The sequence below is a fragment of the Pseudopodoces humilis genome, chromosome 10, assembly GCF_049639895.1.
Source record: "Pseudopodoces humilis isolate 2021_Gansu_Grassland_sample_001 chromosome 10, ASM4963989v1, whole genome shotgun sequence".
In the NCBI taxonomy this organism is placed as follows: domain Eukaryota; kingdom Metazoa; phylum Chordata; class Aves; order Passeriformes; family Paridae; genus Pseudopodoces; species Pseudopodoces humilis.
Window position 1 is genome coordinate 30,540,121 of NC_142209.1, and position 24,282 is coordinate 30,564,402.

The 24,282-nt window shown below is 49.3% G+C and overlaps 1 protein-coding gene across 3 annotated transcripts in view; it reads left to right on the forward strand.

Annotated features, from left to right (window-relative positions):
• Positions 1 to 24,282, forward strand: part of PDE4B (phosphodiesterase 4B) — a 145,739-nt gene that overhangs the window by 85,541 nt on the left and 35,916 nt on the right. For all 3 annotated transcript variants that reach the window (XM_088060364.1, XM_014250717.2, XM_088060365.1), the window contains 3 exons: positions 1,012 to 1,048; positions 1,135 to 1,205; positions 5,231 to 5,280. In XM_088060364.1, the coding sequence (XP_087916490.1) occupies positions 1,012 to 1,048; positions 1,135 to 1,205; positions 5,231 to 5,280 (158 nt within the window). The remainder of the gene's footprint in view (positions 1 to 1,011; positions 1,049 to 1,134; positions 1,206 to 5,230; positions 5,281 to 24,282) is intronic.

Genomic DNA, 24,282 nt, shown 5'->3' on the forward strand with positions numbered 1-24,282 from the left:
GGGATGATCTCTGTGGCAGCACAGCAGGGAGAATTCCTCTTTGGAAGGGTCCAGCACTGGTGGATGATTCTCCAGAGGGTCCTGTGGCAGCCTGGAGCCGGCTCTGCTGCCCTTGCTTAGTGCATCCTGCTATTAATTATGGGATTAATAATAGAATTAACCACAACGTTGCTCCTAGGAGTGCCTAAAGAGGCTCCAAAAGAGGGGACAAGGGGGAATGGATTTAAGCTGAAAGTAGGTAGATTTAGATGGATATTGGGAAGAAATTCCTGGCTAGGAGGGTGGCACAGGGTGTCCAGAGCAGCTGTGGCTGCCCTTGGATCCCTGGCAGTGCCCAGGGTCAGGTTGGATGGGTTTGGATCCACCTGGGGTGCTGGAAGATGTCCCTGCCATGGCAGGGAGTGGGACTGGATGGGCTTTAAGCTCCCTCCCAACCTAAATCTTTCAATGATTTTATACCCTGCCAGTTAGGTAAATCATACAGAATGTTCCATACACGCACAAATACCATAACTAATACCACACACAAAAAAAATAAATAAAATAAATAATTAAAAAATCCCTCTTATTGCTGGCAGTGGCGTATTTTGCTCGCAACTTCTGCTCAAATCTTCCATGATGAAAACAGCCAGACAAAACCCGGCGTCTGAACAAGGTTAAAGACTGCGACAGAGATCAACAAAAGCCAGGAAATTCAAAGGTGACCTTTCCCCGCACTGCTATGGTTGGTTTTTTTCCACCGTGGTACAAGCATGAGCCTTAACTTTTGAATTTCCTGGCTTTTATTGCCTGGCATTCCCAGTCCGAACGCTCACTCCAGCCGATTGTTTTGGATATACACTATGACGTTTCCATTAGGAACAAGTCTTTATGTGGTGTTAACTAAATGCTGCATGGGTTCATTCGTGAGGAAAAGCCCCTCGGGAAAATGCTCATTCCCTGAGGTGAATTTTGCTCTGTTTGAAGGTAAATTTGTACAGAAATTTATACATTTCCTCCGTTTTTCCTTAGGCATGGCGACGACCTGATCGTCACACCTTTCGCCCAGGTGAGTTGGTGGCATATTGCCCTCTAAAATAAGTTTTTAAAGCATTAAAGCAGAGACGGTGACACCTGCGGTTTTGTCTCCCTCAGGTGCTGGCCAGCCTAAGAAGCGTGAGGAACAACTTCACGCTACTCACCAATTTACACGGCACCTCCAACAAGTAAGCCTGGATTTTTTAAGCTCCTTTCGTAGCCAAGAGGAGCGGGCGGGGGCCGAGCAGGGGCAGCGGGACCGAGCAGGGGCAGCGGGGGCCGGGGAGCGGCGGGGCCGGGGAGCGGCGGCGCCTCAGGTTCCGCCATTGCCTCACGGCCCCGCCGCGGTTTGCGCGCGACGCCAGGGGGCGCTGCCTGCCCTCCCCTCATGGCGTCCGCGCCCTCATCCCCTCATTCCTCCTTCCCCCATTCCCCCATTCCCTCATCCCCTCATTCCTCATTCCTCGTTCCCTCATCCCCTCATCCCCTCATCCCCTCATCCCCTCATTCCCTCATCCCCTCATTCCCTCATCCCCTCATTCCCTCATCTCTTCATCCCTTCACCTCCTGACCTCATCCCTCAGGTCCTCCCTGAGGAGCAAGCGATGTGTTTCATCTCGTGCCATGTCCACCATGAATCACAAGGGCAGTTTGGGACCCCACACCACAAAAAAATCCATAGAGGGGTTGGAGAGTGAGAAGGAATCAGAACTGGGGAAGGGGCTGGAGCCCCAGGAGAGGCTGAGGGAGCTGGGAAAGGCTCAGGGGGAATTTCTGGCTCTGCACAAGTCCCTGGCAGGAGGGGACAGCCGGGGGGATTTGGGATCTGCTCCCAGGAACAGGGACAGGAGGAGAGGGAACTGCCCCAGGCTGGGCCAGGGGAGGTTTATTTGGATATCAGGAAGAGTTTCTTCACAGAAAGGGTTTCCAGTCCTGTCACAGCTGCCCAGGGCAGTGGTGGGGTCCCCATCCCTGGCAGGATTTGAAATCCCTGTGGATGTGGCAGCTGGGGACATGGGCCAGTGGTGGCCTTGGCAGTGCTGGGTTGGACTTGTTGATCTCAGAGGTCTCTACCAACCTAAACAATTCCATGATCTTCATCACGTTGCCACCTTGGCTATCCCTGGCATTCCATATGTGCCCAGCTCGGGGCAGAGGCATCATCTCTGTTCAGTCAAGCCGTGGTCCTGCCCTGCACTTCCACCACTGCTTCACAGAGCAGTACTAATCCCAGAACTGTCCAAACTGGAGGGGAACCGGCAGAATCAAGTGCAACTCTTAACTGGCCCAGAGAGGCACCAAACCCCCAAACCTGGTGTTATCAGCACCAGGCTCTACCCAGCTGAGCAATCTCCCGTGAGCTGTTCATGGCCAAAGGGCAGACGTCGAGGGGGACACCCCAAACTTGGGGCTCTGGGGACAACAAGGATTTCCCGGCAGCATCCTGGAGCTCAGCTCAGAGAGGGCTGCCCAGAGAACTGAATCCCACATCACTTCCCTTGACACTGATTGCTCTGAATGAGGAAGGTGATGCACTCAGGAGGAGGATGTTGTTTTTTCTACCTGCTGAACAGGAGAAACCACACAAACTCCTTTCTACGCCTTTGTCCGGAACCACCGTTTCCCCTTGGCTATTTATACTGAGCCAGTCATCGTCATCCTCTGGCCTGCTTGGCCCCAGGAGAGCTTCTGAGCCTCAAACCAACATCATCCATTCCTGGCAATGCACAGTCACCCATCCCACCCATCCCACCCTGGCCCTGGTGGGCTCTGCTCGCTCCCACTGGCTCCAGAAGGGAGGGATGAGGAGCAGGGATGTCCCCAGGGGGACACCACAGGCTCGCTGTGCTCCAGGTGTGAGTGGCATCACCACGAACTCACAATCTTTATTTTACATAAAGCCCAGCATTTTATCCAGGCGTGAGGTTTTTCCTCCTGTTGATTTCCCTTGGCAAATTTTGATGGGAAGGAACTGCCACATTCCAAGATGGAGGTTAATAAAAAACCAGATGGCTTAAATATGCCCTTTTTTTTTTTAAGCTTTGCTTTTTTGGAAAGCTCAGGCATTTTGGCACTTCCTAATGAGGAATCTGAAATTGGACAGGGCCGGAAGGAAGTGAGGGTGTAACCTGCAGGACACACAGGCATCTTACAGTGTCCTTTGGAAAACATTCCCAGATTTGATTGAGGTATAAAATCGTTCTCCCATGCCAAAGTAAAAGTCATTAAATTTTTAAACCGTCCCATGCCAAACATCCCAATCCGTGGTGGAATGTGCTTCCAGGTGCTGCAGAGCTTCCCGCACGCTTTCCAAAGAGCTCTCCTGGGTTGCAGCCATGCTGCCAGCTCATGATTTTATCATCTGTCTCATGATATGTGATATTTTACTTAAACTTCTGCTCTGAGGATCATGAGAATCTCAGCTTTTATTTAACCCCTCCTCTCCTCTCTTTTTTCCTCCTCCACTGCTCCTGGCCCGAACAAGGAAAAAGAGGATGCTGTCCCACATATCTGCTGGAAAATATGAATGTTAAGGCCAAAACAAAACAAAACAAAACAACTGGCAGTCATATTTTTTTGACTTTTAACGTCAGGGTTCTTGTGGCAGTTTCCTGATTGGAAAAGAGGAGAGGATGATTAATGGCTTTGGAGTGCCGGAGTTTGGCAATTGCAGCCCAGGACGCGGTCGGGAGGCATCCGGAGCTGCTCCGTGTAATTCCCTGCGGCAGGAGGGGAGAGCGGGCAGCCGCTGGAGCACAGCGGTGCCTGAGAAAGGACAGCTGGCATCTCCAGTCCTGCACCCTGCCCGCCTGGAGAACAGGATGGCCGCATGGATTGGATGGCTCTGGAGCGGGGAATACCGTAGGGAACAGCGGCTCATCCCGTCCCACCAGCCCTAAAGGCACGTCTGAGCAGCTCAGGGTTTGGAGATCCCTGGGGATCCCTCCGTTCTGGCAGTGCTGCAGCACGGTGGCCCTGTCGGGGAGTTTCTGGTTCTTAGGCATTCCAAGATTTAGCTTCTCAAAGGCTCAGCAGAGGCAGGTCGGGGCACATTTGCAGGGAATTGAGCGCCCAGCGCGTGTGCCTTGTGCTGAACCCGGGCCCTGCACATCCCACCAGAAGAGCCTTGGGACGCTGGGGAGGCTCCTGCCGGGAGCAGGGATGGAATCAGGGCTGGGATTGTGCTCCAGAGCTCACCCGGGCAGCGGAGCCTTCCCGGAGCACTTCTGAAGAAGCCCCCGGAGCTACAATTGCAGCACAATTGAGCCGCTCTGCCTGCTTTGATTCGAGCTTCAAAGGAGAGCTGGCGAATAATGCGTGTTGCACTTGAGTGGCTGACTCCGAAATTTGGGGTTAGGAAGGAGGCTGGCCAAGGGAGAGTGTGGGGAAATCTGGCTCCAGTTAAAATGGATCCGAAACTTCTTAGGGAAGCAGAAGCCCAAACTTTCATTTTTGGTCAGCCAGAAGTATTGCAGTCAATCCAAACTGAAGTGTCTTGATTTTGGTGTCAGCTCTTTTTAACTCCTTTAAAAACCAAGTCTCTGATGATGGTTTCAGCTTGAAAAATTAAGAGTTTTGTTTGGCAAGTCTCACAGGGAACAGTGTTGACTTTTGGAGAGAATCTACATCTTTTTCCAGTCAGACCTTGTTGGCTTGACTTGAACCAATTCTTTTCAAATAGCTTTTGGCCCCTCCAAAATCCAGGAATTGCTGCTGAAATTGTTGCTCAGAGTCCAGAAAGTGTCCTTCAGCTGTTTCAGAGCTAAACAGTAGCGACTGCAGCATCCTCTTCCTCGCTTCAGGAGCAGTTCCAGTGTTAACTGCAGGGTGTAAAGGAACGTTTCTGACCTTTCCTGTAGCATCACCTTGCAGCAGTTTGGCATCACTTCAGGGTCCATTCCAACCTCTGTAGGGAAAAGCTTTATGGGAAAAGGCTTTGACTGTGGGGGAGCCACTAGAGCCTGGTCCTTGCTGCCTCCAGGCCTATTTTGAGCACAAAGTTGCAAAAGCAGCATGGGATGGTGGCACATTTCTCATTTCCAGCTGGTGGAACAGGCAGCTCTGATCAGATCTGTCAATACTGCTCAGCAAATCTTGGTGAAGCGTTTGGGGTTTCTTGGGAGAATGGGAAAGGATTTTTAACTGAGGGAGCTGGCAGGGTTTGGAAAGATAAAATCCCACCTCCTGACAGACAATTCTTTATCCCTCTTAGGAGATCCCCAGCCACGAGTCAGCCACCTGTCTCCAGAGTGAACCTGCAAGGTACGTGTGGGATTTGGGGACGGGCTGCCAAGCCAAGCGCACTCAACATTTATTGCTCAGTTCTGCTCACAGCTGCTTCTCTGCCCCCTCCTCAGTGCAGTTCTGGGCTCCTTCTGCAAAACCCAGGGGAGAGAGCTATCGGGTCCAAATGTTGTTATTTTAATCGCTTGGTTTGGGGTTTCTGATGGTGCATTAGTGCAGGAGGTGAACATGATTTTGGTTTGATAGTCATGGCCACAGTGGCTGCTGTTCTTGTGAGTCCCTGTGAGCACAGGCCTGGACAAGCCCCAGCCCGTGAGCCTTGAACAGGCTCAGACACAGCTGGATCTTTTTTTTAATTCTGTTTATTTCAGTTTGTTTCCATGTGATCTGTGTACTCAAACCTTTCCTGGGTGAGACTTCCTTGGCTTCCTGCTGGGAAGGGGGTGCCAGGGCAAGGTGGGGGGGGCAGCACCGTGAGGGAAGGACAAGGAGGAGCAGCAGAAGCTGATTACTTAGGACAGGTTTATTTGCTTTGACACCTGGGTTTAGCCAAGCTGAGGGTCTCTAGAACCCCGCTCAGGATCAGAGCTGGCCCTACTTGCACTCATTCAACGGTTGCTCCGGAGAGAAGGAGATAAGATTTGGAGCAGTGCCCATTTGTAAGGTTTAATCTCAGCCTTTCCAATAATTACATGCTTGGAGGGACTAATAAAGCTTAATTTTCACAGCGTGTGAAGGCTGGATAACTATCATTTCCTCTCCTGCTGTGTGTTATTTATTCTCAGGGGACACACAGAGGCCTGGACACTTCCAGATTAGGTTCCTCTAAACTTGTTAATGAAAGATGGAAACCTCTGATGCAAAAACAAAACTGGACAGCACAATCTTTAACTGCTTCTCTTTCTGCCACAGCCAGCAGGAATGCAACTCGTCACCTGATTTAAAGCTGGGTCTAACCTGGCTTTGAGTTTGTGCCTGTGTAAAAAGAAAAAAAAAAGAAATCATGGAAAATGTCCTAGGCTTTCCATAGATCTGTTTATGTAACTTAGACAATCTAATAACGAGGAGAGAATGCCCTTCCAGGAATTTTTAGGTTCATTTTCTTAACACTTTCCGTGGAAAAAATCACTCTCAACATTTTAACACTTCGGGGATATTTTTCTACATTATTTCCCATGAGAGCTGCAGGACACTTGGTACTTTTTAGCTGATCCAAACTTCTAATGCTGGGAATACATGAAAATTCCTTTAGGAATGAAGTGTTTGACACACAGAACTGTAGAGCAAGTTTTGTGTTACCTTCTAAAGGTTGGATTTGTGGCCCCTCAGGTAAATAGGTTTTTAACCATGAATCTTAACTGCTTTTAGGTGAAATCTTCAAATAAAATGTTTTTATGTGAGTTGTATCATTACAGCTTCAGTAAATTGTGACGCTTTGTAGGTAAGAAGGAGATGCCTTTTTTTTATTAATAGGAAATTGTGTGATTTCCTACACAAAACCAGCCAATATTGGCATTATTGGAAGAAAATCCTGGGGTTCTTGGTTAAATTCAGGTCAGTGCCTTCCTCTGCCTCTTCACAGCCACTGTCACACTGAATTCCTTTCCAGGCAGCAGAAAACAAACACATCCCTTGACTTTCTAAGGAAGTTTCCATTTAATTCAGAAAGAACAGAGACTTCTAAGGATTTTTCTTCAGTGTTTGCAGCATTTTTCCCCCCTTGACAGCTTCTGCTTTGGAAATTATGAAGAGAAGGAGAGATTTTCCTGTCAGAACCCTTCCAGTTCTGTGCCAGCGGCTGAGAGGATGCAGAGTGTTTTTCCTGAGAAGGAAGCAGTCATGTTTTGGTTGGGACCAGGCTGCTTCACATCTCTCTAGATAAAAGACTGTATTTGGAACGAACTGGGTTTAGATTCACCAGATTTGTTGAAGGTTGGAATTTGATTTTAACCCTCTGATGTCAGCCATTGATTCATGGCTTTCCCACTTGACATCACTGTGAGCATCTTGTGAATGTCTCCTTTCATTTGTCATTCATGGGGTGATTTATATCCTGTCCTGAGAAATACAGAACTCAGGGCTTAAAGCAAATGAGGCTGCATTAATAAAATTCCCCTGGAGGGAGGCAAATTACATCCAGCATTTGCACTGCAAGGAATACACGCCAGCTATTTACTCCAACTGGAATATTCCAGGATTTTCCAAGCAACAACAGCCAAATCTGTTGCTGGTGTTGCATCACTGAGGACCCAGGCCCGTGGTGGAGTAAATGAGCTGTGGTGAAATGAGGAAATTCTTTTTTGCTTTCATTTTCTTATAAGTAGGAAAACTTTTGGCCGGGTTACTCCTGGGACAAAGGGCCTTGAAAGGCACTGCTGGTGTCACTGTGAATTTCAGAGCTTTCTTAACCTTGCAAGCACAGCCAGAGAAGGAAGGGGAATATGGATTGAACATCCTGTGTTTTGTCCTTGGTATCAGCTGAAGTAAATCTGGCAGATTTTTCCTGTTATTTTGTTATAACTGCAGCTCACAGGAACGCACAGAATCGCCTTTATGAATTAACCGAGCAACCATACCATGGAAATACAAAGTCACAGCAAAAGTCCATCAATCCTTAATTAGCTGGGCAGGATGATGGGAATGCTGTGGGGTTCCTGCCCAGTGTGTGGTGTCCCCAGCAGCTGTGTGGGGCCAGGGCAGCACGGTGCTGCTCAGGCACCTCTGGGTTACAGCAACAATGGGAGACAGATGGTCACGCACTGTCCCTCAGGGCTCTTTCTCCCGAGGTTTCTTTCTCTGTCCCCTTTGTTTCTGCAGAGCGTGGCCTCTGCCACAGTTACTTTCTGTGACCTTTGTGCCACCTTGGGCTCAGGAATCCATCCCTTCTCCATCCAGCTCTCCCCTCCCCTGGCCCCAGTGAAAGCTCTGCGGTTCCCACCCAATGATTCAACCAATAACACCTTTAACCAGCAACAAGTCTGGATTTCCCTTCTTGGTTTTGTTTCTTCTTCCATATTTATTCCCCTTATCCCCTTTAAATTAAATCACCTTTCACTGCCTGCCACCATCAGTCAAAGCCTCTCGTTCTTCCACAAGTTTGGTACAAACTTCTCCCAGCCTGATTTGTTCCCACACCATCAGTCCTGGGATGGAGAGTGTTTTCCCATTCCTGTTTGATCCACTGCCACATTTAATGTCAGGAGCAAAGCATAGGGTTATGGATCAAACAGCACCGAGCTTTTCCCGGGCTGTGGAGGGTTTGCAGAGACTCTTCTCAAGATCCCTGGGATGCTCTCAGCACTCACAGCTCACAGCTGTGCTCTCACAATTAATGAGAGTTCTCCTCACAATTATTGTCACGGTATTGCCGCAGCCCCGGCTCGGGGGGTGCAGCCCTTTGGGATATGTCACCCCCAGCATTTCAGGGCTCACGGGATTAAAGCTTTGTTCAAATTCCTCTCTGGGGATGGGAGGGAAGGCTCGGTGTTTTTCTTCCTTGTGCCTTAGCTCTGCTTTCCTGTACCTCGGCACGTTTGTCTGCACTTCTCACATGCCTTTACACGACCTCCAAACTCGTACTCTTTCATTTTTCCTGTGGGTGTAGGACGAACACAGACTCGTGCACGAACCTTTGTGTAAAGCATAAACAAAGACTGGATAATGCTTATGCTACCGAGAGCCCCGAGGTTTGGTAGGAGTTAAGGAGCCTTGTGCATCCGAGTGAGCTCTGGGTTACAAATATCCCTGAATCCCGAGGAATTAGCGCGGAGCTGCTGCTCTTGTGCCATCCTCCTCTGCTTGGCACGTGCAGAACGGCTCTGGGCACACACAGAGAGGAGAGGGCTCCTTTTGAAATTCAGTTTCTTTGCTGGGAGTTCGGCTGAAGATTTGACCTTTTGATTTGGAGAGCGACCGTAAAAGTCAAACGCTTGTTGTGCTTTGGGCTTTCACAGGAGTGCAGAGGAACCACGAGTTCCTGAGCAGCTGAGCCACAGAGCTGCGTGCACAAACGGAGGCTTGCTAGCACCTACAGATATTATTTTTAAAGGATAAATGATTGATGCAGATCAGGCACCATGCAGATTATTCAGAAACTAACCAAAACCGTGTAAGAAATCAGGTGGATAATGAGCTGAACGAGAGCTGGTGAGCTCTGAAGCGATTCTTTCCGCTCACCAGATTAAAAAAGCGTTTCAAAGCGAATTTCAGAGCAGGGCTGAGGCAGCTCCAGCCATCCCGAGGCTCTTCCCAGCTCTCAGGGGGAGTTCATTCCTGCAGGGAGTCCGTACCGCGTGTTGTGCCCGCCTGCCTCGAACACACCCCCCGAAAGTTGGACTCATGCATCTTAGTAAGTATTTCAGTTATGCTATTGACGTCAATGCAGTCATTAAATAGATTGCCGGCCCTCCCAGCAGCAAACCTGTGCCAAAGACCTAGAGGCAGACACATTTTAAAAGAAGAACATCAGGTTTGCTTTTAGCATTTGGAGAGAATAAGAGAAAAGTTTCTTCTGAAGTCACCCTTTGCAATAAGGGTGGTTTTTTTTGCTTGGTTTTCTAGGGCTCGTTTTCGGTGCAGATAATTGCTGTGTTTTATTGAACGCGCGTTTGTTGCGTTGCCGTGTGCATAAACAGCTCCGAACGAGACTAAAAAGTCACTTTTGTGATGGGCTCTGGCTGACAAGTGACACTTGTTTCAGGTCCCCTGGCTAGATTTATTTGTGTATCGAGTGACAGGAGGCATTCAGGCAAACCTGCTTAGCCTTTGACTCCCGAAATTCTGCCAGGATTGATTTCATGACATCTATATAAGAAAATAGCCTTCATTTCTCCTCGGCAGGCTCTGAAGACACACAAGCTAATCATGACTCCATAGCAACAGATAAAAACTGTTTTCCCCTCCGCCCCACCTGTGGATGTCACATGAAGATGCTCCACGTGCTGCTGCCATCAGGATCCTGTCACTCCCCGGGGCCAGCTGCCTCCTGCAGCCTCGGGTGTGCGGGGCTCCCGGAGCATTCCCACTGTCCTGCCAGATTCCCGAGCCTGCCTGGCACAGCCATGAGCCCTTCCTGCCCGGCTCTGCTCCTTTTTCCCGCTCAGGAATGGCTCTGGACAGGAGCTGGTGATGCCTTGGGGTGGCTACCTAAACCAGAGGCTGGGCAAAATGAAGAGAATAAAATTGGGGATTTATTGAAGGCCTTCAACAGGGACCCCCTGGGCAGTGAAACCTCCGAGGGGCTGCACCCAGGATGGACAATGGTCATGAGATTTAATACAGTTAGAAGTTTGGTCCATTCACGTATCGAGGGTTAATCCTCCAAATACAGCTTCAGGTAATGAAGTTTGCCTGAGTTTCCACCCCCAAATCGCTTTTGTTCGCATCACTGAGACAGTGAGGTGTCCTTGAGTTCCAGGCCTAGAGAGGAATTGTTTTCCTGCATAAAATGGGAGAAGAGCAGCTGAGAGGCCATGGAGCTTTAGAGCTGTACACTAAAGGATCTGAAAAACATCAGCTAAATCCTAAGGCATTGCTGGGAGCTGAGCCCTGAGGACACACGGAGGTGTCACCTCAGGCAGGTGAGGGAGCAGCTCCACCTCGCCAGGAGCAGCAGGTCTGTTGTAACAGCAGCAGCGAGATTTTGGACAGGTCACAGAGCCAAACCTGCGGGGTTTTGGTGAGGCTGTCATTTCACTGATGAGCCCACACTCAGCTATGCAGGATAAACCACCGCTCCAGTGGGGTTTAAATGGCTTTAAATGGATTTTTAATGGGTTCTGTTGGAGGGGCACGGTCCCATTGTGTGCTGACCCCGCTGCGCTCCCATCCCTCGGCCTTGCGCAAGGGCTGGTATCAGCGCTGATAAAATCTGTGTCTCCTCTGTTTGCTGCACACAACACAGCCATCAGGGCTGCTGGGGGGAGATTCTGACAGCGCAGCCCTCGGCACCCTGAATCACTTCCAGATGAGACTGAGAGATGTGTCCTGGATCAGAGGGAAAAACAACCCAAACCAAACAAAAACCAAACAAAACCACCCAAACCAAACCTCTGGCAGGCTGGGTTATTTTTTAGGTCGCAGGGCACGGTCTGTGCGTGCCTAAGGGATGAACATTGTCCCACTGGTGGAGTCCTTTCAGCTTCCATGGCACGGCGTTTCCAGGCAGTGGGAATTGCAGTGGCCTCCCCAAAACCCCCAGCACCAGCTCGGCCACACAGCTCTGGAGAAGTTTCTCCTTCCTCCCCAGGCTGGGCTCACACCATGGGACAGGGAGAGGCTGCATCCGAAATTCCCTCCCCAGGGAAATGCACTGCTCAGATCCCTCAGCCACCCCCAAAGGCCAAACCTTTGTCCTCCTGCAGGATCTGATTCCCAGTGGAAGTTGCTCTCTTCTTGTGTTTTAAAAAGTGTTTCTAACGTTGTGTTCCAATTCTCAGTAGCCAAATAGGATGGTTTGTAATTGGGCAGGAATTCCCAAATATTTTTTTAATATTTATTAGTCTTGGTGGGAGCAGGGGTTGGTTCCAGGTTGGAGAGGAATATAAAGAGAGGAAAGTGCTGTTCCTGAAGGACAGAACTGGAATTTGCTGTTCTCTGCAGGAGCATTCTGCTCACCAAACTTAATTCTACAATTACAAAATAATTACAAAGATTAAAACTTCCAGAGCTTTAAAAATCAAGGTAGAACTAAAAGAAGAGAGCAAATGGTTGCTCTGGAACTTTTCCCTCTATTCCATATGGAATTGCATCCGTTCTGATTCACGCTCCGCCGTTGCCAAACAGCGACACTGAACAATGAACATATTGATCGTTTCGATGTTCAAATCACCCAGAAATGCTGTGGTTTTATCACCAGTTTCATCTCCTGATGAACTAAAAATGATTTCTGCAGCCGAGCGAGGTGTGCTAATTAACGTAACCATCATTGTGCAAGCGGGGAGGAATGTTACACTAAGAGTTAATGAAACATTTCATTGTAATATTTGCTCCAAGAAGTGCCTGTAAATGACAGCCTTAAGGATGCTATAATTGCAATACCTTTTTTGACATAAAGGAAACAGCTGCTAATTATTTATGGTCATTAATCAAACCTGTCAGTTTATTCAAAGTTCATTCAGTTCACTGTAAATATGTATGATTACCAACATTTAAATGTTTTAAGCAGTAGCCTTTAAAAACTATTTAAATACACCTTTCCCTGTGGGATATATTCTCACATCTAAAGGTAGCATTGATTGGCTTTGCTGTGCATTCAAGCACTGAATCGTTTTAGGAATTCAGAATTAAAGAAAAAAACCTCCAAAATCCTGCAGGGTGTTGATTTGACAATTAATATATTTCAATTTTGTAATCAGGACTGTGCCTCTGGAAGTGCCAGGAGCAGGATCTGACCCAAGGTTTGCTGGGATCCGAGATCCCTTATTCAGTGCTAAGGAACTCCATGGTTAAAATGAATTTTAAAGGAACTGTGCATTTTAATGTAGATATTCCAGTATAAATATCCTGCTGTCAGAAATCTCCCTTTCCAGGAGCGAATTAATCATCTGTGCATGCTAAACTCCTCCACCACACCTTCACACTCTTCAAAAGCTTTCTGAAACAGACTTTTTCCCTGGACCTCCAGCTTCCAAGCATTTGGAGAGAGGCTTTGGCTGCAGCTTGCCTTGGAGCATATTCCAGACACCCCAAAGTTTCCATTCCAAGTGGGTCGAGTGCAGTCAGACCTTCCGTGCCTCCAGCGTGTGTTTCGGGAGGTTTGTCAGGCTTAGCACTTCATACCAAAACGCTTCTGAAATGTCACATTTTACAAGCCACGTCTTTTTCTTGAAATGCCAGATATCAGGCTGACAAAAGCAGGAGCTGGTCAGAGCAATCTTTGTGTTCTCTGAAAAACCAGGGGAGAATTCTGGGAAGTGGAAAAGCCAGCCTGTTTTCCTGTGGCTCTTCCCTCCCTCCCTGCCTCATTCCCTGTACAAATTTTACAAGAAGTGACCCAAAATCGTGTCCCTGCTGCTGCTGACTGGAGAACAGGACGTTTGGATCCATGCTGGGAGCATTTGTGCTGCTCTGGGACAGCCCAAGAGGATGTGGGATAACGTCTGTTCTGTGGGGATTGTCACTGAGCACAGCGTGGGGCCGGTCCTGCTAAGAAAATTCCAAGAATAAACACACACAAGTGCAGGGTTTGTTGGAAATGGACTTTGCTGACATTTGACAGCTGTGAAATGTTTTCCTCCCTTTTCTTCCCGAAGATCCTCTTGAAGAAGAGAGCTCCAGGGAGCAGTTTCCAGTTGAACTGGAGTGTTTCTGGTTTAGACTTTATGGGACAGGATCCCCATCCAGCTCCCCTTCAAATACTGCTGGGCCTCCATCTGAACTCCAGCTCTTTGGGCAGGGGATTTCCCAAAATTCCCATTGCAGCTTCCTGGGTCTCAACTCTTACTTTTCAAGGTTTCCATCCCCTTCCAGCAGGACCATCCCGTGCAGGTAAAAGCCAAAAAGCTGCTCCTCGGCCTCTCTAGGTCAGGAAGGAGGAACCCAAGCAGAGATGCTGCTCACACCACATTTTCCAGCATTCCAGCAGCTGCTCCCTCTTCTGTAACACTTCCAAATGTGGCTCTGAGTGCTGCTAGAACAGCTCCCGGTGCACATCGCCTCGAGTGGGGAGTCATGTGCTGAAATCAGCCTGAGATCCACCAAAATGCTGTGAATTGTGCTGGATTTCCTGCTCAGAACTCATGACAGTGTGAGTGACCTTGGCGGAGGCTGACACCAGGTGCCTCTTATGCTGCTAAATGTTAAAAGTTCTGGAAAATGCCCCAGAGTATAAAACTTAGAGCAGGAAAAGTAACCCCTGGAATAATCCCCAGCAGGCTGAGCCATAGCTGACCTTCAGTGGGGAACATTTCCATTTCCACGTCCGTTCAAGCTGGTATTTGAACTGGAATTGTTAATAAGAGGTGCGTTGAATGCTGACATTTTGATTTCCTCGAACTCAGATTCGAGGTGCTTAAATAAATGTATTTTGAGGGCTTTAATGAAATGGTTTTGGAGAGTGAAAGGCTGTTCTTAGCTCTGCTGGCTGCAGACATTTGGGGAGTGGTTCCACTTTCAAGTCTTCCTGTCATTGCGGGGTCACATTTGTCCCCATCTGCCCCTTCCAGGCACCTCTGTGGTGCAAAAAACCTGATTTGGGTCAGGACTGACCCCAGGTTTAAGCAATGTAGTCATTCAGGACTCAGAATCCTCATATTTGTCTAATATAGTCCAGATCTAGAAAAAAACCTACAAATAAATTAATATCTGCTGTTCTGTAATATCAAATTTTGATTATGGATAAGCAGGGAATGAATCTGATGTTGTTTCCCAGGTAATTTCAGGGCAAATCTGGTGCCATGTCCCAAACACACCTTTTAAGCAGCCAGGGTGTGCTGGCCTCAGCCCACAGGTGGAGATCAGCACGTGCAGGGTTTAATATGGAACATTAAAAGCTGTCAAAACAAATGATGCTGCTCTGCAGGCTCCTGCCATCTCCCTCTTCCTCCCCACCCTGTTCCCCGTGGGACTTGCTCCGTGATTTTCAGCAGATTATTCCAAAAGCTCTACGTGCACTTGGGGAAACAGAAAGGCCAGTGAGTCACTTCTGTGCACTGAGGGAGGTGAATCCCCGGGATTAGCACGGGGATGTTTTAGCTCTGCTCTCAGCCGCTGAGCATTTTGAGCTTGGGGCTCGAGGCTCACCCCAAAATCGGAGTTATGGCGTGGGGGTGGATAAAAACCTGTGTGTTTCGGGGAGCCACCACCCAGCTCGCACGCAGAATATTCTGCATTTTTAAAAGCTGGAGGATTGTGGATTAGGAAATTGAGACTTCCCAGGCTGTCTGTGCTGGTTCTGCTCGCTGACCTCACGCCGTGTCCCGCGTGCAATCCCAGATCCGCCGATAGTGCTGACTCACGGCTGCCATTCACAGCCCATGGGTCCAAACAGGCCATTTTTTGCAACATTCTGCATTCTTGGGTGACTGCTCCCTGCAGATATCCCTGGATTTCAGCTGGGGGATGACAGTCCTGGGCATTTCGGTGAGAGGCAAACCAAGGGCACAAAGTTCAGCTGAGGTGAATTGACGAGGTTGACATTTCCCCCTCAGATACATAAAATACCTATTGGAGGAAAACAGATTAAAATTCCAAACTAAAGCAGGTTTTTAAGCTATCCTAAAGGATAATGCTTTCAAGTAATTACATTTAACCATGGGGAAAAAAAACCCACCATTTCATTACATTTTATAATTAATATAATTGAAATGCCCACTCAAAATGTAAGGGGTGACTTTGTGTCCTTGTTCCCACAGCTTGAGCAAGGCATGGGGACACAAAGGGTGCCACGTGTCTTAAAGAATTCCTATGGATTGTAGCTGGGATGCTTCCCGAAACCACAGTCTCAACTTTCATAATAAGAAACTTCAGGAAATTAAATTGAGAGGAAATAGAGGAAAATTTAGTGTTAAATTGTGACCTTTTAACCTTCCCAGGAGCCAAGGAACCTGATTTAAACAGGCCTAACATTTTCCTGGTGGCCTGTTCTACGTGGCTCAGGTGATGTGGGCAGCCTTGCTCTGCCCCTTCTTTGACATTTCTGAATAATTTTCCTCACGAAGAGCTAAGGATTCTTAATAAGCTTTGTCTTTGCATCCAGTGCCAGTGGCCAAGTGGAGCTTTTCAGGTAGACCCAGGATTGTGCTTTGAACTTCCAGGATTCATCCCTGAGGTTCCTCCTCCATTTCCTACGCCAGCATTTATTTCACCACAAAGGACTTTCACTCCTGACAGACTCTTCAGACCAGAAGTTTTATTATCTCCAGGTTAAAACCTGATTTAATGGCTCCAGACAGGTCTGGGGATGGAGGCAACACCTGGATTTGGGGGCAGATCCAAGCGAGGACCTCTCTGCCAGACTCTTGTGAAAGGGTGACACAGAGCACAGTTAATGCTCTGCGTCTCCCAGGCTCTGGGGTTGTTTTTTCCTCTGGTTGAACTCAGATCGTTGCTGTGTGGTCTGGCTGGGGAGTTCCTTCCGTGCCATGGGCCTCTTGTGAAAGTCATCTCGAGGTTTTGGAGGAGGAGGTTTTGGGGCGCCTGCAGGGGTGCCAGAGGTGTTTTTGCACAGATGTGAGGACGGAGGGAGCTCGGGATGGAGGAGTTTGGGACGGAGAGAGCCCCTGGGCCCGGCTGGGGGCTGGCACAAGCAGAGCCCCTCTCCAGCACTGCCAGCTCCCGGAGGAATCCTCGGCTGGGCTGTGGCTGAGCCAGCTCCAGAACCGGAAGCCATCCAGCCACAGCAGCCCAGGATGGTGCCCCACCTAATTAAAGCTGTTGAAAAGCAGGGCTAATTAGTTTAGGTGGAGCACCTCTTTAGCACAAGGATGTTGCTTCCAGGATCCAAGTTGGTTTCCCCGCACGTGTGAGCTCCCCAGCGCCCTCCCACATGCAGCAAATGAGATAATGCAGTGCCCAGGTAAATCCTAGGTGGGTACCGAGGTCATTGCATCACCATATCCTGAGTTTTCCAGGCCTTTCTCACACTCCTGTGCTCACGTGTGCTCGGGAAGAAAACACTTCTGCTCACACAGTAAAATGTTCTTGCCGTGACCCAGCCTGGCCTCGTTTAGTTCGAGAAACAAAAACACAATGTGGGCACACTGTGATTTGCAGGAAGTTGGGATTGGGATTTGAAATCCTCAGGCTCAGCTCTAGGGCTGAGCTGGAGGTTTCCTTCCCACCCAAGCCAGTGGGCATCTCCATCCCATCCTGCAGCTCTCAGCTCCTTGAGGACCTTGGGGAGCAAAGCTGTGATGGGGCTTCACTTAGTTTCAAAATCCATCTTGACCTTGGAAATTCTGTCTTCAGCAATATGTTCAAAGTGTGTTAAATTCCCTACAAAATCATTCCCAGTGTTCTCCTTGCAGCTCCCTCGCTCGTGGGCACTGCCCGTCTTCTGCACTCCTTGTTAGACCCCGAGTAGGAGAATTCCTCTCTGGCTTCCTAGTTTTCCTCCTGTCCTGTGATTAAGGCAAGAATCCTACAGGGCAAGGTGGCCAGTAAACGGATAATGTGCCAAACCCGGAGATAAAGTTGGAACTGAGGAATCTTTCCTGTTCATTCCACAGGCCAAGATTAGATTCCGCCCCTCTTGCCATTTCTGCTTCTCCCTCTCGGTGGACCGAGGAATTCCTACTATGCAGGCAAATCCCCTTCCCAGATTCCCCGGTGATAGCGCTGCTAAGTGACATCTGACAGGATGCTTCCTGCATTTTGTTACTTCCATTTGGCACCATAAAAGCGCTGTCACTTACCCGTCTGATTTGTGGCAGCTCGGCTGCATTGTTCCCTGCAGGGGGAAGGACACTGGGAAACGGGATTGCCTTGTGGTAAAACCATCCCACCCTACAGGAGATGCTATCTCCAGTCAAAATCCTTCCTCAGAACATCTCCAGTTTTCCTTCCTCGTTAGCATTTCAGATTAAACCTTTAGGCTTATCTCCACATCACAAATTACCTCTCTGGGAAGCTTCATCAACTTCTGTCAGGCACCTTTAGGTGTTCTTGGTGTTCACGCCTCGTTTTTGCACCTCATTGTCATGCGAAAGGTGCAGCAGAGCTTGGCTTTGGGAATCCTGAGCTTTCATCTCTTCCTGCAGCATCTCCAAAGCTGAGCTTTACACAGCTGATGTGCAATTGGACACATTAAAACACAAGAAATGGATATAAAAGTCCTTTTTGAGTTTAATTTTTATTAGCTGCTCCTTTCCAAGCGTTCCCAATGCTCTGTTGGAGATGTTAGTGTTGTTTGTTGTGTGGGAATGAAGATTCCTGGTGAAACTTCTGCAGTGCCCATTGAAGCTCAGGTCCTTCACTCCCAGCAATATTTGGGATCTTGGAAAGACAGTACTTGAGTAGCCCCATCTCTGCGTTTTTCAGTCTCCTTTTGAGGTGTCTGTGGGGGGTATCCCAAGGTCTTCCTGAAAAACTACAGCAGCTCCTCCATCAGTTCACAGCTTCTGTTTTTGGATCCAGCTGCTGGGCTTATCCCAGAGCTTTTCCTGGCTCCTGGTTGCCTCTTCCATGTCATCCTCCTCTCCCAGGAGCACCATCCTCATCCTCTCCTGGAAGGGCTGATGCTGTTGGCACTCTCGGTGCCCTGCTGCCCACCCCAGGGGTGATGCCACTGAAGGACTGGCTCCAATGGGAAGTGCCATTCCCAGCAGGCCTGGCCAAACCGAGATAAGGAACAGCAACCACCGTGCTGTGTGCTAATTGCTGGGCAGCTCTGGTTCCTCCTGCAGTCAGTGGGCTGTCACTGAGCTGCCAGCCCCGTGCCGGTGGCCTCGGTGACCCGATTCTCATGACCTGGGTGCTGATCCACCACCCCAACCAGTGCTGGTGGGTACAGTCAGGACTCTGCAGGTTTGTCCAGTTCTGCCCTAACCGGCTTCCTCAGGCTGACCTCTTGGGATGGGCTCCCTGGAAAAGCTTAATTTCTGCTCCCAAACATGGGCCCCCATGGCTGATGTCCTGCTGCTCACCCTGGGGTGGGTCACAGGGATCAAACCGGGGCTGGCTCTGCAAAAACTCCTCTGTTTGCTGTCCGGGCCTTCCACTCCTGCCTGCTCTCAAGACTCTGTCATTGTCACAAGATTCATTTCATCCCACTTCAGCCACCTAAAAATTACAGACCAGGCTTAAGTGATGGCTGCTTTTTGAAGAAAAGCTCGGGAGCAAACCATCCTGTTGTGCAGGAAGATCAGGAATTCCAGTGGAAGCCGACCCGGTGAAGCAGGGAGCTTCTCAGAGAGGCAAAATGCAAGGAAAGAGCAGGCAAAGAGTGAGAAAGACTGGGAGCAAGGGAGGCATGGAAAACTTTGGGCATGTGGGGGGTGTTGGGCTGAGCAGAGGCTGATGGAGCTGGGAGCCGTGAGGGGGCTCCAGTGGGGGTGTGGAGTAGGGAAGGAAAATACAGAAAAAAGTGTTGATCCATGGGTGAAACAACCTAATGATAACGGTACAGGAAAGAACAAAATAGTCAGTGGTTTTTGTCTCAGTCTTCATCCCCCAGCCTGCTTGGGAAGATAAGGGATGGAGGACAAGGAGGGAGCAGCGGGCTGGGGACAACCTAGAGGAGGTGGAGGTGTCCAAGTCCAGATCATTGGATGAGGGTCAGGCTGGAAAAGCTGTGAGGTCGATGTGAGTCGCTCTTGAAAATTGTGCTGCTTAGGAAGGTGACAACAGGAAAAAGGTGCATCTTTCAGAAGGGTGGAGCAGATTTGGGGAAGTATGGACTGGTCAGACTCTTCTCATCATTGAGAGGTCACTGAGGGTGTCCTCTGGAGTCTGTTTCCAAACACGTGAAAGACAAGAAAGAAAACTGGGAATGGTGGATGCAGACTCGCCAAAGCAAATTGTGTTTGAAAGGCCCCACCTCCTCCTCCTCCTCCTCCTCCTCCTCCTCCTCCTCGGGCTGGAGGGTGGCCTGGCCCTGGGGACGTGGAGTGGGGTGTGCAGGGAGCACCTTGGCACCATTTCCCGCAGCATTCCCACATGGCAGCTGCTGACAGGGACTGGACACCAGTCTGCGTGTCCAGTTGGTGGCCGATGACAGCGAGGCTGTGGGGTGCCCTGCAGTGCCCTGCAGCATCAGGCTGGTCCTGCTGGGGCTGGGAGGCCAGGGCAGGTGAGCTCTGGGGGTCCCTTCCTGTGGCTGGGGCAGAGGGGAGCCTCCTGCAGCGAGCAGAGAGTGACAGCAGCTCCAGAGGGTGATTCAGCCCATCCCAGGGTGCTGAGAATAGACCAGGATCACCCTCGGAGCTCCCAGCCACTTTCCACTGCTGTGCGGGGAGCTTAGGTGATTAACTTTGGGCTGGCTAAAGATAGCCCAGCTGGGCCTCCCAGGGCAGTGACATTTCTGCAGGCTGAGATTCCTGCTCGGATTACCCCGCAGCTGGCCCGGGGCTCAGGCTCAGGGCTCGCTGTTGACTCAGAAACATCGGTGCTACTATGGCACTGAGTGGGCTCTGCTGCTCTTCTGGCCCAGCCGAGTCACTCTGCAGGAATTCCTCCCCTCGCTGGGAGCCTCTGCTTCCCAGCTGGGCCTTCTTCCTTCTTGGGATGCTGCAGCCCTTTGGTTTTGTGGCATTCCCTGCAGACGGGAGGCTTTTCCTCCTTTTCGTTCCCTGTGCTGACAGAAGCCGGGCCTTCTTCCTTCTTGCAACCATTTTTGTGGCACTCCGTGCATCCAGGAGGTTTTTCCTTCTCCTTTTCATTCCCCGTGCCTTCTCTTGGTGAGACATCTCCTCCTGCTTCCCAGAATCTTCCAGTCTGAACCTGGATATGTCCTGGATGTTCTTGGCGAGTGCTGTTTAATCACTGCCATGACGTCTTTAGCTGCTCTGGAGCCGTTTTTCTTGGGGCTGAGTTTTCCCAGCAGCTGGAATGGTGTGTCCCAGAAAGGACCTGTCTTTAATTAGGGAACTTAGAATGCCAGGCTCCTCAGCAATCCAACCAAAAAAGTTCATTTTTTCCTGCTCGCTTTTGTCTGGAAAAGAGAAAAGAAAACACAAATGCCCCCCAAAACCTTGGCTGTATTTTGCCAGAGGCTGTAGCTGATGTTGAACATTCTCATCCCCAATTTCAGTCTCCCACATTATTCCTGGCAGCTCCAGCTCGCTCATTTCCTGGCATTTTTCGCAATTAGCAGTAGAAAGCTTTCACTTCATTTTTTTGTCTCTATCTTCCCCTCTCATCTCAGAACCCGGCCTGAATACAGGCCCCATTGTTCCTGCTGCTTTGGAGCCCCCATTAGGATTTCATCCGCGTTCCCCCACAGCTGGATCTCCTCCAGTGCCACCCCGGCAGTGACCCCCTGCCCGCGGCTCCGCCAGTCCATCCCATCGCCGGGGTTTCACTTCCCAGCCCTTCCTGCCCACAGCTCGTGTGTTACCAGAGAAAAATATACATTTCCAAAGAACTTTTTTGTTGAAAGAATAACCGGGAGACAACTCTGCGCTCGTTTGCATGCAGCGCCCATGCCCGCTCTGGCTGCAGCATTCCCGGCTCCTGCTGGCCCCACTCGGCAGCCAACAAAGAGCCCTTCCTCTCCTGCCACCTCCCCCGCAGGTGTGAGAAACCTGAGAGGGGATGGCTCGAGTGACTGGTCGGACTGGAGTCCCAAAAATACGTCGAGGGGAGAAGGGCCAGGCTCGTCCATTTGTTGGGAGAGTTGCTCAAGAGCCTGGTGGCTCCACCTGTTCCGCGGGCGCTGGGGCTCTGCGCCGTTCTTAGCACATCTGCACAAAAGATATTATTAGGCTGCCTTGCACACGGTGGGGAGGAGGGGAATTGAAGATGAAGGCTCCGTGGTTCCCATGGTTTTTGCCGGCTCCTCGTTCCAGCCCCGCAGTCCGGTGGATCCGGCGTGTCCGTAAACACGTTGGGATCGGTGCTGCTGGATGCAGCTCTTCAATCCCACCTTCCTCTCGGGTGCTCCTGAGGCTTTTGTGCTCAGGGAAAAAAAAAAAAAAAGGCTGGGAATCTCTTCCATAGATTCCCTGGATACTGTGGGGGATCTAGAAAGGAAAGCTGTGATTGCAGGATTTTTTCGGTGCTGTGAGGTTTGGACGTTTCGTTGCAGATTTGAAGTGAATCCCAGGGGTTGTGCCCTGTGCCTTCGATTGTTTTCCATGTGAATTTCCAAATCTGCCCAACAGAAGGATTTCCACAGGAATATTTTCTGGATCTAGTAGAACAATGCTTTAATTCAAGGAAATAGCTCTCAGAATGCACTAACAGGATACATTAAACAAATAAATCACTCGGTGTCAGTTATTCCCTCGGCATTGTGAGGGATAAATATGTAAACATGTCCACACGATCCGTGAGCAACCACAGCTCCATTAGGGAAGGCAAAGGGTGAAAGGCTCCCAGCCTGCACAAGGCCCTTTTCCATCAAGTTCTGACATGTTCTTTGTTGATAAACCTGTTTTACTCAACGTGCTCCGGGGTTTTAGAGTGATGCTAGGCACTGGGAGTAATTAACGTGGGGTAATATTCCTGCTAATGAACTTCGTGTTGTGGAGGTGAAATAGCCATTTTCTGGCACTGGTTAGTAATTAATGTGGGGTGATCTTCCTGCTAATGAACCTCGTGTTGGGGAGGTAAAAGAGCCATTTTTGTTTGGGGAATGGGAGGGCCTTTGGTTATTCTGGGTCTGTGGGACTTTTGTCTGAGCCATGACCATGTGGATGACTTGGTAAATCATTCTGAGCACCCTTCTCCTTCTCCTTCTCCTTCTCCTTCTCCTTCTCCTTCTCCTTCTCCTTCTCCTTCTCCTTCTCCTTCTCCTTCTCCTTCTCCTTCTCCTTCTCCTTCTCCTTCTCCTTCTCCTTCTCCTTCTCCTTCTCCTTCTCCTTCTCCTTCTCCTTCTCCTCCTCCTCCTCCTTCTCTTTCTCCTTCTCCTTCTCCTTCTCCTTCTCCTTCTCCTTCTCCTTCTTCTCCTTCTCCTTCTCCTCCTTTCCCTTCCCCCATCTTTTCTTCATCTCCTCCTTTGTCACCTTTCTTTCTCCTTCTCTTTCTTTCCCTTTCTCTGTCTTTCTCTTTCTTTCTCTTTCTCTTTATTTCTCTTTCTTTTTTCTTCTTTCTCCTTCCCTTTCTCTTCTCCCTCTTCTCTCTCCTCCCTTTTCCTGCCCCAGGAGTTAAGACCCCACAGTTCCCAGCTGAGCCCAGGTGGGATCAGCTGCTGGATCAGTTGGGATGGACTCTCCCACCTTCTCCCCACACCAGCTCTTAGTCATGAGCAGCCAAGGAGTGAGGAATGCAAATGAGGCCCTCAGTGACATTAATGAGCTCTCTCAGCTCCCAAATAATCATCTGCCATCCATCTGATCTACTCTAGCATCTGCCTGCTCTCCTAAATCTTTTGTGTTATCTGCAATAATGACAACAATTGGGACAATCTGTAATAAATAGAGAATAATTGAAAGTGGGCTGGTTTAAGGTCCTTTCATGAATGCAAACTCTGGGCTTGTGTCCTGTGGCTCCACTGGGAATAAGGGACATTTTTTAATTGCATCCTTAATGTATTTTCCAGTTGGGAGTCTGGGACTGTGCTGTCAGACTTTTCCTAAAGCAGAGTTTTCATGCACCAGGATAAACATTTCCACCTTCCCATACCCGTACACGAGCGCTCCAAAATCCTCATCTCACCCAAGAGCCGTGGTGAGGCTCATGTTCCCAAATCTGCTCCCTCCTCACCTAATTCCCTGTCACTCCTGGAGGGAAGGAACCATTTTCCCCTGCAACACTCAGATTTTAATCTTTGGGGGTTCAGGAGTGTTTGTCTGCTTTAGGTTTTGCTGAGTTTTTTCAGCTTGTCCAGCATTGGGAGAACATTTCAGTGCCACATTGTACACGCAGGATTTGGGAACAAATCCAGCATCAAAACCTCTCCAAGGCAAAATGGAGCAACTGCTCTTATTAATTTTCCTTTTAGAGGAACAGATTTTATCCTGAGTCTAAATTGTTGAGGCAAGGTTTAGATAGAGTGATAATATTTTATTAAATTAGTTGGAATCACTGGAAGATGACTTTGGTGACCTCAAGTCTCAGCTGTTGTTGCTTCAAAGGCAGCTGGAGCTCGAGCTGGGAAGGACAGCCCCAAACACTGAAGAACTTTATAAATAGTCCCAATTTATTGCAGCCAGGATGCAACGAAGAGTAAATAACTTGGAAGATGTCTTATGGCACTGTAAACATGTGGAATAGGATGGATAGACTGAGTAAAGTCGGGAAAACTGCTGGAAGCTGCTTTTACCCTTCCATAGGAGATGAAAATTCCTCTTGGAATTTTTGGCAGAGTCCATCAGAGATTTTTTCTGTTGTTGTTGTGTTTTTAAGTCTTAAGCTTCACATGCCCAAGGTTCTCAAGGAAAGTTGTGATCCAATAGAAGGAATTCTTCTTTTTCCTTGCAG